The 16,516-nt window shown below is 44.9% G+C and overlaps 1 protein-coding gene across 1 annotated transcript in view; it reads right to left on the bottom strand.

Moving 5' to 3' along the window:
- Positions 1–4,163: 4,163 nt before the first annotated feature.
- Positions 4,164–16,516, bottom strand: part of NR3C1 (nuclear receptor subfamily 3 group C member 1) — a 65,124-nt gene continuing 52,771 nt past the window's right edge. The window contains exons 7-9 of the mRNA XM_032702807.1: positions 12,261–12,391; positions 9,347–9,504; positions 4,164–8,509 (exon numbers count right to left, since the gene is read on the bottom strand). Coding sequence (XP_032558698.1) covers positions 8,357–8,509; positions 9,347–9,504; positions 12,261–12,391 — 442 coding nt within the window. The 3' untranslated portion in view covers positions 4,164–8,356. The remainder of the gene's footprint in view (positions 8,510–9,346; positions 9,505–12,260; positions 12,392–16,516) is intronic.

Raw genomic sequence — 16,516 nt, 5'->3', positions numbered from 1 at the left:
TTGGGGGGATAGGATTGTTTTGAGGTTTTTGCGTGTGTCTGTGGGTTGGGTTTTTGTTGGGTTTTTTTTGCTTTTTTTTCTCTTTTTTTTTGTTTGTTTGTTTCCTTTTTTTTTGGTTGGGTTTTTTGTCTGTTTGTTTGTTTTGTTGGGGTTTTTTGTTTTGGTTTGGGTTTTTTGGGGGTTTTTTGTGGTTTTTTTTGTTGTTGTTTTTTTTTTTGTTTTGTTTTTGTGTGGGGTTTTTTTGTGTTGTTGTTGTTTTTTTTTTTTTTAATTTGGGATTGGTTGGGTCTTTTGTTCATTAACTGTTGCTGTGTTGGTACCTGAAGTGCTGCTGCTCCGAGCGCCGGGGCTGCCCTCCAGCCACCCGGAGCAGAACCAATTACACCACCAGATCCTAATCGAGCCGCTGTTTATTATTTATTTCCCCAGCAACGACGATATATTTAGCCCAACAGCTTTGAGCTGTTTCAGCCCCATTATGCTCAGCAAATCCCGGCAGCGTGATGGGAGGGAGCGCTGCCCATGGAAGGGACAGCCGAGGGGCACCAGCACCATGAGCCCCCCGGGACCCCAAGGGGGAACCCCCGACCTCCCCTGGCCCCGGAGAGGGGCTGGGTTTGCCCCTGGGCAGTGGGTGTGGGTGGGCGAGGGACTGACCCACACGGGGGGGAGAAGCATCTCTGCGCAAGGGGAGGGTGTGAGAGCCTTGTCCCTCGGGTTTTCTTTGGCTTGCCAAGGGTTGGGTTGGGCTGGTTGGATTTTTTTAAATTATTTTTAGTAATTGCTCTGGTCTGAGCCTTGTAGGCCAGTCCTGTGTTTGTTTGGGGTAGGAACACGTGCAGCTTGGCTGCAGCTCGGCTGTGGAAGTTCTGCCTGCGAGCCAAAAAGGGAAAAAAAGAAAACGGTGTGAGAGAAATGAGGAATTAAAAATGCCAGGGTTTAATTTTGGATGGGTTCTTGCAGTAGCCTGGCCATGGGTACACTGGGGCCAAGGCGGTCACCCTGGGGGGATGGGGACAGCAGGCTCAGCCCCCTCTCCATGACCTGTGTCACTGCCTGTACTCCTGCTCTGCAGCAGGTCCCTGTGCTCAGCTCCTCAGGGACCCATTTCTCCCATGTCCAGTCCCTCAGAGATACATCCCCCTTGTGCTCAGCTCCTTGGGGACACATTTCTCCCATGGTCAGCTCCTCTGGGCCACAGCCTCCCCTGTCCAGCCCCTCGGGAACACAGTCCCCCATGCTCTGCTCCTTGGGAACACATCCCCTGTTCCCAATACCTGTCACTGGACTCACCGGGTCACTTTTCCCAGTCTCACCCTGTCCTCCTGCTTCAGCCACGCAATTAGTGCCCACATAAGATGCTGCCTCAGCAGTTTTCCCCCTACCTTTTTATGTGGTTTGATCTTGAATCAGCAGATCCCATAATCAGAAGGACTCCACTTGTTATTTTTTAAACTCAGAAGTTCCCTGTTGTGACCTCGGAGAATATCCTTAATTATGCTTTGGAGCTATGCCAGGCCTGTGATGGATTGGATAAGGATATTTACCCCTCCTCCAGGTTGATTTTTATCTGCTTTTCCATGGACTCAGGCATTGGACATCAGTGAACTTCTAATCCCTTAGAGGGTTCCTCTCCCTGTGGCTCCTCTAGTCTCACTTTGACAAGTTCAATATTTACACGTTTTTATTTTAAAATGGGCATGCAGTAGATATATTATTTTCAGGTCTGCCAATATCAAAATTATCTGTAACCCTGACAAGGAAATGAACCAAACTTGTTGACATGTGACCCCATTGCCCAGAGAAGCTGTGGCTGCCTCATCCCTGAAGTGTTCAAGGTAGGTTGGACGGGGCTTGGAGCAACCTGGTCTAGTGGAAGGTGTCCCTGCCCATGGCACGGGGGTGGAATGAGATGAGCTTTAAGGTCCCTTTAAACCCAAATGAGTCTGTGGTTCCATGAAACAGATCTGGCCAGTGCCCTTGTGCAGTTCAGCATCCAGCTGGTGCCAAGATGGGAACAGGTACCAGCAGAGACATCCCTGGAATGAGGGTCAGCTGGGTCTGAAGGAATGACTACATCTTGGATTTAGGGACTTGAAATGGTTTGGATCCCTAAGGCAGCACTGCAGGACCTGAGCTTGCAGAGCCCTGGGTTCCCTCCCGGACCAGTCCCTGATGGTATCTTGATAAGAACACTGGCAATGTCTGGGAGCCCCTCTGGAATAACCAGTAACTTACAACCAAGGAGTCTTTTATTCTGTAGAATCCCAGTACTTGTGCACTATGTGGCACAGCTCCGTGAGCTCCCACTGCAGTGGGGAGACAACCATGGACAAACCGGCCCGTTGGGGACTGTCCCAGGGACAAACATGAACTCAAGAGCTCAAATCTTAAATGTCAAAATTGTAAAAATGGCATTTAATGGCGTCTTTTCCAAACCAGTCTGAAATGCCATTGTTTTATTGGGATAATGTGAACACAACAGAAATCATGAGTTGCCATCTCATGCTGGGCTTCATCCGAATTTCTTGGAAACTTAGGATAGAGCTCCAGAAGGCAAGGAATTGCAAAATAAGGCAGCAGGTGAGGGAGGGCTGCAGCCCCATGGCCCCCAACCCGCCCTCCCAGGGCAGGGCAGCACCAGGGCCACGCTCCAGCCACAGCCAGTGTGGTGGGACAGAGCACAGGAGGGGCAGAAATCCTGCAAGGAATCAGAACCTGGTCCACAGATGGTTTTGATGTCAATGATTTTATAAATGAAATGGGACAACTGGGATTTCATATGGAACATGAACACATTGAGGACTTGATGCACTTGCCATGAAGCTGGAGCTCATGAGACACAGAGCAGTTATATTATCCTAATATCTGATGTCGCTCCTTAAAGAATCTTTCCACAATTGTTTCACAAATAAACGCTGTTATCATAAATCCTGTTCTTGTATTGCCTCTGACCCCCATCCACAGCCATCCAGCTTGGGAATTACCAAAGGGAAATTTATGTAAGCTTTGTTTTAATTGCAAACAATTCAAAGAAATCATTCCCTGCTGGGAACTCGGCCTTTTATGCTGCAGTTAAATGAGATTTTATTACAGCATGACTCGCTCTGCTGCTCAGGGGGTGAAGGCATGAGCTGTGCTGAGGTTTTAGTTACTGATGGATTGGAGAGACATTGACATTAGAAAACTCCAATGGCCACATGGCAGGGAGGGAACTTCATGACAGCATTTTCTGTTCTTTATGAAACCAAGTGCAATGTTGTCACAGCCAGACAGAGGCACCTTTCAGTGTTGCTGATATAGGAAGTCCTTTTTCACAATTTGGTTTAAATCCTGCCTTTGGGAAGGTATGATCCTGCTGCACAGGACTCCTTAGGCTGGATTCCCATAGCCCATCCCCTGCCCAGGACTCCCACCCCAATCCACATCCTCCCCCCTAGGTAACGCCCATGATTTTGTAGTACATTTTGTTTCTCTCTATCACTAACATCTGGCATCCGGTAGTTGCCTTGGGAAGGAGCTTTTATCACATTCTGACACATATCAGATAGTTGAGAACCACTGCAGTGACAAAATACATTTTAAATCACAGAATTACAGAGTGATTTGGGTTGGAAGAAACCTTAAACTCCTCTGGTTCCACCTCTCCACCGTGGGCAGGGACACCTTCCTCTAGACCAGGTTGCTCCAAGCCCTGTCCAACCTGGCCTTGAACACTTCTAGGGATGGAGCAGCTGCAGCTGTTTAGGGAGCCTAAAACAATTCTTTATTTACTTACAAAACATTTTGTGGCGTTTTCCTCAGTTGAACTGGCCCGGCAGCTTTAGCCCTTCTCTGAGGTGGGCGCAGGTCAGGCTGCTCCAAGGCACGTTCCTGCTCTGGATTACATTAGAGAACCACAGTGCTGATTTTCCTCCAGAAAACGGACATTAGAATGCAAAGGCAAAACATAGGCAGCTGTGATTTTCAATTAAATTGTTAATTTGAACTTCATGATCAGAAATTCTCCAGCTCCAGAACTTCTACAGCAGCCATTCACTCCAGTACAAATAATTCCTGCATATAAGGTGAATAATGAGACCACCACAAATGAACCGACTCGCTGTCGGACCCAACCCTCTCCAGGATCACAGTAAAAACTCCACAAAACCATTTTGGAGCCATTTAATGAAAAAAGCAGAATTTTATTATATGGTTTCTGTCCATTATTCGGCATTGCTGTAAATGGCTCACATTTACTGCAACTTCTGTACAGATGTGTGGCTTTGTATTACCAGAACAGCAAATTTAAATGAAAAAATAAATGTTCAACAATTCCACACAAGCTTTTACAGTCCAACATTTCACTGAGTAGGTGAAAACTACAGACTTGTTACTACAGAATTATTCAGCATGAATAAAAAACTACAACTTTTATTTTTAAACAGGAGTCACTGGTTTAATTTTTTTCTTTTATGCTGTTTAAAATTGCTGTGATAAAAATAATGATTTTTTTAATAATGCCATACACCGGTATGATATAGGATTTGTCCCCAGTATATATCTTTTTGTTTAATATACAAAATAGAGTAATGACCCATCGCTTGACTCTGCTGTTGTGCAGGTTGTTGGAGGTGGGATGTTTCCACACATGCACACACACAGCCTTTCCTTGGATACGAGGCCTCTGGCTGGAGAGGCTCTCGACCTTCCTGGAAAATTTGGTTCCTATGTGATGTCGATGGCTCAGCAACCCCTGGTTGCAGACTGGGCTAACGATAGAGCGTGACTGGTATATAATCATGGAATCCCCGACTGGTTTGGGTTGGAAGGGACCTTAAAGACCATCTCATTACAACCCATGGGCAGGGACACCTTCCACTAGACCAGGTTGCTCAGAGCTCCATCCAGCCTGGCCTTGAACTCTTCCAGGGATATAAGAATACAATCTTTATAAAATCTCACTCTAAGTCATGTCCCTGAAGTCCTCACTCGCTAAAACTCGACCACGGGATGCCCCCGCAGCCAACGTTCATCCAGGCACTTCCTCCTCCTTCCTACCTTTCTCTGTGAAAATGGCGAGGTCATTTTTCGGCATCAATTGGCACCTATTCCCAGCCCCCCTCCCTCTGCCCTCCCTCGTGGCGGCCCCCCAGCGCCCCCCTGTCCCGGTGTCCCCCCGTAAGGCCATTGCGAGCGCCCGGCGCGTCCTGAGCTGCCCCCGCCGTCCCTGGGCGGATCCGTGCACTTTGTGATAAGGCACTGAAGAGCCAAAGTCAGAATTCTCCCTGCTTTATCCAGAGTGCAGGGACTACCCACTGCTACACGGACTACGGATAACAGGACATGGACTTCTCACTGCTGACTAAAGCACTATGTTTTCTCACTGGTGAAGTTTAGAACTGAACAGCACGTACAGGACGATTCTTTCTCTAACATCACAGTTTCCTTTGTTTTTCCTTAAATCCACAGACTAAAAATGAACATACAGGCAAACAGACACAAGGGGCAGAGAGCCTCTCCTCCTACATGACCAGTTCTCTCATGGGGGGATCACAGAATCCCAGAATTTGGGTTGGAAGGGACCTTAAAGCTCATCCAGTTCCAACCCCCAACTCCATCATCATCTGTTGGAGCTCACTGCAGTTGCTTTTGCTGGCAAAAATGCCAAGTTTGGGGTCTGTGCACCCCGACCCGCACACGCACTGTGCCCCGAGCTCTGACAGAGGGCTCTGGGGATACAAGTTTATAAAACATTCTCCAAAGTAAGAGCAGGTTTCCTTTGAACCAAAGAGCCCCCCCAAAACCCAATAGCACCGAACTCCTATCTGTATCTGTATCGCAACTGGGCAAGTGAGGATTCCCATGGAATTGGGCTGGATGTCATAATTAAAATCCTGACCTTTAATTTTTACAAAATGTACATATTCCGTACAGATCAAAGGAGAGAATGATTATTTATTTTTATTAAAGGTGCTATTTTACTCCAAAGTACTGAATATAGGATCTTTTTTAATAGGTATAACATTCAAAAAGAGATTTAAGAAAGGAGAATTGAGTTTCCTATTTCAGTTGGAAACCAATGTTTGCTGAAAGTAGAAATGTGCTGTGGACACCCCATGCTCTGTATTTACATATTGCTGGCACCTGGATGTGGATTATTGCCCAATTTTGAAGCTGTTTTTGCTGTGGGAGTGAGGCTGTGTATGAAATTCCCCCGGGAGGAGTTCAGAGCTGGGTGTCCTGGCTGACAGTTTTTGCAGTGGGGGTCTGGTTCAGCCATGCCTCGGGAGCAGTTCCCGACCATACAGATAGGAGCATCCCACCCAAAAAAGCCAACGGGAATTTTTACACAGTGATTCAATAAACACAAACCCAACCCTACAAACACCCACGGAGCACAGGTTTTCCCCTCTGAACAAAGCACTTCTTTGGATACGAACACCGACGCCTCCGGTGCTGCCTCCAGCCAAACCACACAGAACGGGTTCCCACTCATCATATTTGTGACCCCTACAAAAAATATAATTACATGTATCATGATAAAGCAATCTGTCATCTAAAAATCATCCTTATTATACACTATACAAGCTATTTTACAATCATTTAATAAATTGCTTTTAAAGCTGCAGTAGCCCTTCCCTTCTTTTCTCGTATCAGCGAATATACCGATTATACATATTTGAAACTATAACTAAATATAAAAATATATTAGGTTTTGTATTTTCTCAGATGATCTTTCTCATTTCTATTACACAAATAATCTGGCCACTTTGAGTAAAAATCAAATTTTAGAGTGGCTTAGTAAATATTTCAATTTTGAGATACAGAAAATTGTTAAGGTGCACGTAGAAAAGGCTACTACAGCTTCTAAACATCGGAAAATATCCTTATCAATGGCAACAAGGAGAAATCCACATGGCCTATGGGAATTTATGGCACGCCAGGAATTCAGTGTGAAGGGCTGCAGCCTTACAAAGACAGAAAGTTTGACGGACAACTCTAAGACCACGAACTCAGTAGCGGAGCTTTCCTGCTCTCCAGGAGAGAGGATGGAGCAGTCAGTGACGGGTGGAGATGTGGAATTGGGTCTCTAACCAGGCGAGTTTGGAGCTGGGATATCCAGTCACAGCCGTGTGGCCGCTCAGACATCTCCCCGAAGAGGAGGACTCTGGAATCCGTCCAGGAGAACAAACCCAAACCACTGGGTGCAATCACACGTCCACCTCCTCTGTCCGTGGGGGTTTCCAGATATACTCGTGTGATGACAGGTTTAAGTGTATAGAAAATGTGAGTTTCTCCACACAGAAGTAAACTTTTCTGCAGCTATGCATATTTTCCTGAAAATTTCCTGATGGCAGTCAGGACTGATCTTCTTGGCATCAATGCAGCCCATGACTCTTTGCGTTATGGCTGTTGCATCATATGCAAAAATCAGGCTTCTTTTTTTTTTTTTTTTCAATATATAAAATAACCTGCTCATTTACATCCAGTGAGGACTGGGTTAATTTTCTATGAATCTGCATATCCAACACTTCTGCAATATACCAAAAGGATTTCATTCTGATCTACTGAAATGAGATTTGAGAGTGTTCTCCCACCCACCCTGGCCCTTAAAAAAAGCCAAATTTTTATAGCCGCTTTGACAGTTGAAAGCGATTAGGTTAGAAAAGCCCAACCCTTTTTCACATGAATCTACTCAAGGATTTACTGTCTAGAGGTCGTTTAGGAAAGCTACGAGCTGCCCCACCTTAAAAAACCAGCTGTACAATAGGCATCTTGAAGTATTACAAAAAAATTATGTAAGAAAAAATGAACAAGCCGAGTTCACGGTATATAAAGTTAAAGGAAATTGCTAAAACCAGACAGTAATAGCTATAAAAGGCACAACTTCCCTTTTCTGATATACACTTGTAAACTTTCTTCAGGTTACATGCATAAACCAAAATGCTACCTTAACTTTAAAAAAAAAAAAAATCCAAAACACTTTACTAAAATAAAAAAAACAAAACGCCTAAAAAATTGTCTCCAGCCAACTGCAGCAATTAATTAATTAGCAGAATGTTCGTAACAGCCTCAGAGCTTGTCACTGGTGGTTTGATGCATCCGGGGATGGTGCACGAGGGGAGAGAGAAAATTTCTAACAAATACGATTTACGATTTCTTTGCCTTTCCTTTCTCCCCAATTCTTTCCCAAATGGGAGAAATCCGCTGCTTCTCCAGCCTAACTCTTGGCCCTCTGTAAACCACATGTAGTGCATAATTACAAAAGAAACACCGCTGCGAGGACAAAAGGAACAAGTTCTGTAGGTTTTCTCTTTACAAAACAAAGCTATCGAGTGACGGTTTCTTAAGGCAACCCTTTGTGTTAAGGCAGTCACTTCTGATGAAACAAGAGCTTCTTGATATTTCCATTGGAATATTTTGGTATCTGATTGCTGATGATTTCTGCCAACATTTCTGGGAACTCAATACTCATGGATTTATCCAAAAATGTCTGGAAGCAAAAGCTCAGAAGATTTTCAACCACCTACAAGTGATAAGGCAAAGAATTACTTGCACACGAAGATGTATAGAAGAACCATTCACATCCATCCTCCTCCCACCCAACCCCTGCCTACGGAGATGAGGCACATCCCAGCACCCCTCACCCCTGCTCCAACAGGACAGGCACAGGTATCCTCATTTAATTAATTAATTCTTGTCAATGGCACTCCAATATAAACCAAACAAACATGCAAACACTGAAGAGATTCGGTATCAATTCCCATTCCAGCAGATAAGTGACATACACATGCATAAGCTTAATTAGATCTTTCCAGGTGCCTGGTACAGTAACAAATAAAAAACAGTAGTTTTGAGGTCCCAAAGTTTCCCCTGTTTTAAACATTGTTGGGACTGCTTTGTGTAATTTAGAATTAAATTTCAAAGGAGATAGACTGAATTCTGAAATTCCTTGCCAAATGAATCCTGCTAACACCACACATAGCGCTGAGGAATTATTTCAATGCAATTTCAGCTACTCCATAAATTCATAACAGGTTTTAAACTTCACATCTCTGCTACTACTGCAAATCATTTACAGTTTCTGAGTTCCTCCATTTTAAAGCAATACAATTTTTAAAAACTGAAGGGACTGAAAATTAGATGAATTATAAAATTAATTGCTGCGGATTCCACTGCAGAAGTAGCCTGAGAGCAGCATGTTCACGGCTGTCAACTCGCCTTTCGTTAGACAGTAGGGGGGCATGACCTCCTCCTCCCCCGCGACATTTATCCCTTTAAATAATAAAAGCCTAGAGGAGATCACTGTCACCGCCCCAACGTGTTTATCTGGAATGCCTACAGCATTCCTTTCAGGACTTACATCATGCATAGAGTCCAGCAGTTTAGTCAGTTGATAAAATCGCTGCCAGTTCTGGCTGGAGTTCCCTTCCCTCTTCACGATGGCCTTGCCCAGCTCCTTGATGTACGTCATCCGGATTTCTTCAAACAGAGACTGACTCTTCAGGCCTTCCTTGGGAACTGCAACATTGATATGAACCTTTAAGACATTATAAAGCTATGAACTGTGTCACTATTTAAGTTCTCGTACATCAGGAACTATAGCGATAGGACAAGGAGTAAGAGGGTAAATTTAGGTTAGAAATATGGAAGAAATTCCTCCCTGTGAGGTGGTGAGGCCCTGGCACAGGTTGCCCAGAGCAGCTATGGCTGCCCCATCCCTGGAAGTGTCCAAGGCCAGGTTGGAATGAGATGAGCTTTACGGTCCCCTCCAAACCAAACCAGTCTGTGACTCTATGAAAATGACCAGAAGAAAAAGGACTTGGACTGCTTGAAATGACAGCAGAGAGAGAAGGAAAGAGCAGGAACTGGGATTGATGACTAGCTGAACAAAAAGCACAGGACTGCTGCAAAATAAAACAAAATCCCCAAACAAAATCTCCAAGAAACAGAGGGAAGGGAATCAGTCCATGAAGGCAACAACATCCAGCCCTCAAAGTGCCTTGACGAAGAACCATCAGGGCTGGGCTGGAGCTCCCGTGTTCTCCATGTCTGGGGAAATGTGACATTAGAAAGATTCCATAAATATTCTGCATGCCAGCAGAAGAGCAAGGGCAGAATCACAGGATGGCTTGGCTCGGAAAGGATCTTGAAAGATCATCTAGTTCCAAGCCTCCTGACGTGGATCAAGTAACGCGTCCAGGCAAGGACTGACAGACTGGACAACCACCTGATTGCCCTAGCCATGAAGGAACTGGGGCATGGACAGAGCTTTTTGGAATAGGGATGGGACATTGAGATAGTGCCAGGCAGATGAGTATCTGGGCGTCAGAAACCCAAGGTGTGGGGACTCAAATCCACGTTAAGTCCCTGCGCCTACATCCTCCTATGAGGATGGTCCTCCTTAAAGGCCAAGGACTAACCCAGACAAAGGAGAACATGGACTGCAGTGGTCCTTAACATCCTTCATTTGAAACCTTTGATCTCCTTGGTGAAGTGAATGGAAAGAGCTGAAGATAGGGAAGAGAAAGAGCTGAGACAAAGGCAACTGAAAGCAAGAGAGGAGGACAGAGGCCATAAAGCACATTCCCTTCCTCAGAAAATTCAACCCTCACTCCACTGTCAGCATCTGAGAGATGCTGAAGTCTCTTGTCTGCCTTGCCTACACAGGAGATGAAACAAGTCAACTGTTGTTTCAATAATTCACATGTAAAAGGTCCGTGAGCTATGTCTGTGTGTGAGCTACATGTCCAGACCCGTGTGGGATTCCTGTTTTACTCCTCCTCCTCTTCTCTTGGAAAACTTTATACAGAAACACAATAAACCAATTAAAATTGCAAAGTCGTGGATTAAAGAGCTATACAAATTTCAGCCATTCAATTTGCAGAAGTTCCACAATGTACCACTTACACAATTGTATGTACTCAACAAAATACGAAGACATATTGTCTTTCACTGTAAATCGAATGGAGAGGCCTCTCTGGGCAGCACCAGCGCCTGCCTGGCCTCGCTCCTGAATGGGCTGAATTCTGCCAGTGCTGCCTTGTCACCACTTCTGCCATGGAAATTTCTCTAAGGAAATTTCCAATTCCTGTAAGGAAAGTTGGCCTACATCACACCCAAGACACTTAAGGAATTTCTGGGAGAGATTTCAGAATCAACCAGAAAATGTTCTAAATCTGCAGTTTTGGGGAAGTTTTAAGTTCCTACAAAGCCCATGGCTGTGAGAGGCTGAAAGTTTCCTGTGAAAAGAGCCCTTGTACCAGTTCTGGGCTTGGCAGTGAGGCTGTGCCAGGTCTTGCCAGGCTGATGGGGCACTGGGGCCTGAGGGAATGGGCCATGGCAGCCCGGTGCCCCTGCCCACACCCATCACTCACTGCCCTGCAACGTGAACAGCGCTGGGGTGCACATTCCTCCTGCTCCTATCAGGGAAAAGCCCAAAGGGAACAAAGTTCTCATTTCTTTTTAAGAATTAATGCTGTTATTTACTGGAAATATTAAAGATATGGAAAGTTTACACCCTCTGTGTAATAAACTGTTTAAACTTAATAATATTTACTTTTCATCCTGTTCAAGGTCCCTTCCAACCCAAACCATCCGATGAAGATGATGAAGTACTACACTGAAAAATCTTGACTTGCACTGCTGCTCTTGCTACTTTCAGAGCATGCTGGCACCTGTCACTGCACTGAACTAAAACCAATCTGACAAGCAGAAGCAGGAGCATGTCAGCAGCTCCCTCGGCCCGTGGGACTGCAGGAATCGCCATGACGGCCGTGGGATGGGATTTCCCAGGACACACAGGCACAGGCTTTCCTGGTGTGAGGCGAGGTGCCCGGCTCACACCCCCACACACGCTCCTCGCTGGGTGAGTCCCTGGACTGCAGCCAAGCCAGGGCTGCAGCTGAGATCCTCGGGGAGCTACAGCCCCACAGAGTACAGCGAAAACAAAGTCATTGGGTAACAGTGATGTCAACAGAGGGGAAAAATAACACTGTAAAAGTAATTTACATACAGTAACCAATATTAGTTACGTTGTCTCATATTAGTTTATTTCTGTATATTCTGAAAGGACTATTGTGACACCACATTTGACCTTTCATGCAGTACAGACAGAATTTTACTGAGCTGTGACTTAACTCCAGCACATCTTACTGAAAGATAAAAATCATCATGCAGCATATTATATAAATCTATCTTACAGTATTTATTGCAAATCTGTCATATACTTTAGTAGATATAAATGCCAAAAGCTGGGAATTGAGCTGTTCACCTACTTGTAGAGAGGAGAAGCAATGTCTTCATGCAGAGATACTCCTCATAGGAGACTTGAAGCCGTGAGAGCTCTCGGGCGACCATAAGCATGTGTTTGCATTGTTCATACATACATGGGAGATTCATCCTCTGCCTGAGGAATAAAAGCATACAAATTAGTGACATGTCCAGATATCTGAGAGTTCTACATCTCTGGGTTTCCATGCTGCACTCAGAGCAGCAGGAGGTGCAGAGGCAGACGACAAGCTGTACGTGAGCCATCGCCCAGCGAAATGACGCTCCGTTTTCTTGTGAGCCCAGTGAGGTGATTGCCTTGGTTACACAGATAGACACCGGCCCAGCGCTGCGGAACGAGGCAGCCTGACGTGCTGAATCCCAGCGCCACAAAGGGAGCCTGTCTCTACCAAGGACCATCAGCAAGCTCTGTTATCAACAGACGTCAGCACAAACTCGACATAAAAATCGAGTTCACTCACTGTGCGACAGAGTTCTCCAAGCCTGGCAGTCCCAAAGTGTTTCATCTTTCTAAGGAAACACGATGGTGTGCTACCCTGGAGATGAGATTTCTCTAATTCTTTCAATATTTCTGCAAAGTGCACCTGATTTAACACATACTTCCTCACTACTGACAGCAGCAACTTTCTGTAACTTCTAAATTTCTTATGCCTGTAGCCTTTCACGTTCATAAAGCAATGACTAGCACTGCAATTAAATGTCATTACCTTTGTAGTGTAATAATCAAGTTTCTAACCATAAATGGAAAGTCATGTTGACAACCAAAGGAAAATCTTGGAATCAGAATAATACATTATGTTTTCATATATTCTTTTTGGGTTTTTTTCCTGTTTCAATGAAACCTTGCATCAAGATGGGAACTCTTCCTTTTATTTAGTAGTACCTCATCTGACATAACAATCTCCTTCAACAGCTGGGTACTGTGAATATTGCAGAATTAGTTTTGGGTGGGAAACGAAGAACAGAATAATTCTGAAGAGTGTACAACAGATTTATGCTTTTCCATGTTTTTGTTTTGGTAAAGACAGGCAAAATAATCTGTTTCCCACGCAGTGAGTACACAATCTCTCTGCAGTGATGTCAGCACTTTATTTTTCATTAACGATGTGTCACCTTTCCTAAGTCATCACCTATTCAGTATTAAAATCTACACACAGACAAAATGGGATCCCTGTGAAAGTTAGAAGTAAGATTTGGTTATGAAACTACAGTTCCTTCAAAGCTGATCAGTTTTCTGTTCTCCCTTCCTTAGCCCTGCAGGAGTAGTATGTGATGCACCCTCACAAGCATCTTAAAAAACCCTGACTGGAAAAAAGAACCACACCTTTCTCAAGATGGAAAAACCAGAGAATAATAGGAATTCCAAGGGGGTTTGAAAGACAGAAATACAAGCTGTGAAACAGTATTAAACTAGAACAAGCACAAGTGTAAAACCTCACTGCTTCCAAATGGAGCTGTTGGACAATTCCTTCCGAGTGGAACAGGACACTGCCTTGTACCTACAGCCACAGTCTGTGGACGCGCACATGAACCCAGAAACACTGGATTTACGTTACATTCCATAATCGAGGAGTAGCAGCACAAATACAAAGTGCACACAAGGTAAAGCTGCATGAAACAGGAGTAAGTGCAATGCTGGGCTGTGGGATGTTTCTCAGGGCACTTGACACAAAGCCACCATCTGGCTGCTTGGCAAACGCTGTCCTGACCCCTCTGGGCTGTATCAAAGGGCATCTCAGAGATTTCAAATTGAGTAATTTAAACACATTCTTTGACAGGGCTCAGCAGTTTTCCTCACGTAAAACTATGCCCATTTCTGGGCAGAAGGTTAAAATAAACATTATGAAATGGGTCAGCCTGTCGTTTGTTTCTGTCTGCTGTAAATTCAACCATATCCACAAGGCTGAGAATCCATAGGAAGACACACAAACTCTGGGCAGCACCAGGGCTATGCAAACTGTAGTTCCCAAAAAATGAGAGCAAGCACGGCCCCCTCCCTTCAGTGAGGTCTGAGCACACAGATGAGCTCTGCCCTGTGCCCTAGAGGCTGCGGATCTGGCTGTGTCAGAGCACGAGGAGGCTGATTCACTGCCTCATCCTAAATGCTGGCAGATGCTCTGGGAAGAGGTCCCAGCCATTCCCATCTCAGATCTCCTGGCCAGGGCACATCAGATGATCTCAGCTGCCACAGGGAACCTGCCCGGGGACAGGGCTCAGGTCACAGACACAGACCCGGAGAAGGGCAGGGCTCAGGGCTCTCTCCCTGCCTGCCCAGGATCCTGGTTCCCCTCCCTGCACAGGCCATTTACCATCTCCATGGATTAATTTACCCACAAATAGACCAGATGTAACACTTCAACTCAATGCTATATTTAGTTAATTAAAATAGACATTGTACTCAGTGAGGACACCACAAGTGCCGCCTTCTTAGCTGAAACTACCCACAGAAACATGCTGGCTCTCAAGCAGAGCTTTGGGATACCCAGGACCAGCAATCCCAGGGAAGCTGCACCCCATGGCAGTTCAGGAGCCGCTGAGCCTGGACTGAGCCACAGGAGCTCCCCAGGGACACTGGCAGGGCTGCAGCAGCTCAAGGCTTCTGCAATTACTGCCAGGCACATAAAAAGACTCAAAGAAGTGACTGGCAGCATTTGATCACTGTGAAGGCATCCTGCTGTAATGAATCACCTCCCTGCTCTGTTAAGTATCCAATACCCCTCTGCTTTAGGGACCAGCTTCCCAAGGAGCACTGGTGGTGTTCCAGCTCAGCCCAGTCCATGGAGCACATGGATATACGTGTGCTTGCTCTGGGGGACGTGTGTGGATGATAAAAGCACGTGATGAGTTTTCAACACTGCTGTGAGTCACTCAGTTCAGTCAAGTCTGTGAAAGACTGAAACCCAGTAAACAGGACGCTGGTGTTCTGAACACCAGATGACACTGACTCCACAGAAGGAGTTACAAAAGAACCTTGGGAAAAAAATCTGGGGAATAAGAGAACTGACAAAACATTGCTCATAAAACTGTAATCACTATTATTTTTCTAATCAAATACATCAATACAGCTATTCTGTATGGCAGATGAGATTGGAAGGACAAACAAGACCATGGAAGTGACCTCACACCTCAGAGCAAGGAGCTATGATGATGAACATGCAACTGGAGTCGAAATCCCAAGACCCAGAACTTCCAGGAACTTCTTTCTCAAGCTGGGCAGCACTTCAATGGCATTTGCTACTTGATGAACACAACTGTGTACTGTCACTGTGCTCACTGTAATTTTGGGTACATTGTGACATACCCAGAGGCCAAAAGCTGATCCAGTACCAGTGCCCATTCCAGCAGGGCATGTTTTGAATCACAGACTGGGGAAACAGTTACTGCAAAATCACAGGTTTAAACCATTTCCAAGTACTAAATAATAGCCTAAAGTCTAAGATTTATTCAGCTGCCACACGTTTCAACAACTGAACTGAGTTCTGTGTTTTGTGTGTGAACACATATATTATCAGTTAGTATAGATATATCTCCATTAAAAAATAAATAAATTATAAGAGTACAGACATAAAAGTGAAATATTCAATACATATTCAATTTTTAGGAGAAGACTGAGCAAATGGCTAAGCTGCCATCCTAAGATTTAAGAAGAACAGAATTTAATGCTCTTTCCCACCACAGACTGCATGAGCTACTTGATCTTGCTACTCCATGTAAGTAAACTGTAACTACACAGGATGATACTGGCCAGGGCTGGCACAAGGATAAATGCATGAAAGACTGATGCTGCTCAGATGCTTGAGCAGATACATGAAGCTAAAGAAAGTCTAATTAATCCCATTAAAAAAATCAATCTTAAAAAAGTATTTTGCAGTTAGGTCCAACTGAACCACTATTTCATTGGAGACCCTTCCAAGATGGGAGTTTCTCTTCCTGAAGCAGAAGACACTGAATTGAACCAAATATGAGGACGAGGCTTTAAAGTTCAGAAACTGAAAGAAACCCGAAAATTAAATCAGAAGTAACTGCACTTCTCTGCAACCATGGAAGTAATTCTGGTCTGTGTTATCCCTGTGCCCCACTGTCAGATACCAACTATTACCGAATCTATCCTATGTGGCCACATTTGATCATTCAAATCCAAAGGCATTTTTTTCTTGCAGTAAAATCCAAGAGCATTTTTGCTTAAGTGCCCATGATGCCTCTGCCTGTCCTGCTCAACAATCCCAGCCCCAGGTGCCCCTCC

This window comes from Chiroxiphia lanceolata, chromosome 15 (assembly GCF_009829145.1).
Source record: "Chiroxiphia lanceolata isolate bChiLan1 chromosome 15, bChiLan1.pri, whole genome shotgun sequence".
Taxonomy (NCBI): Eukaryota; Metazoa; Chordata; class Aves; order Passeriformes; family Pipridae; genus Chiroxiphia; species Chiroxiphia lanceolata.
Note: the sequence above shows the minus strand (reverse complement) of the source record. Positions and strands in the feature narration are given on the sequence as shown.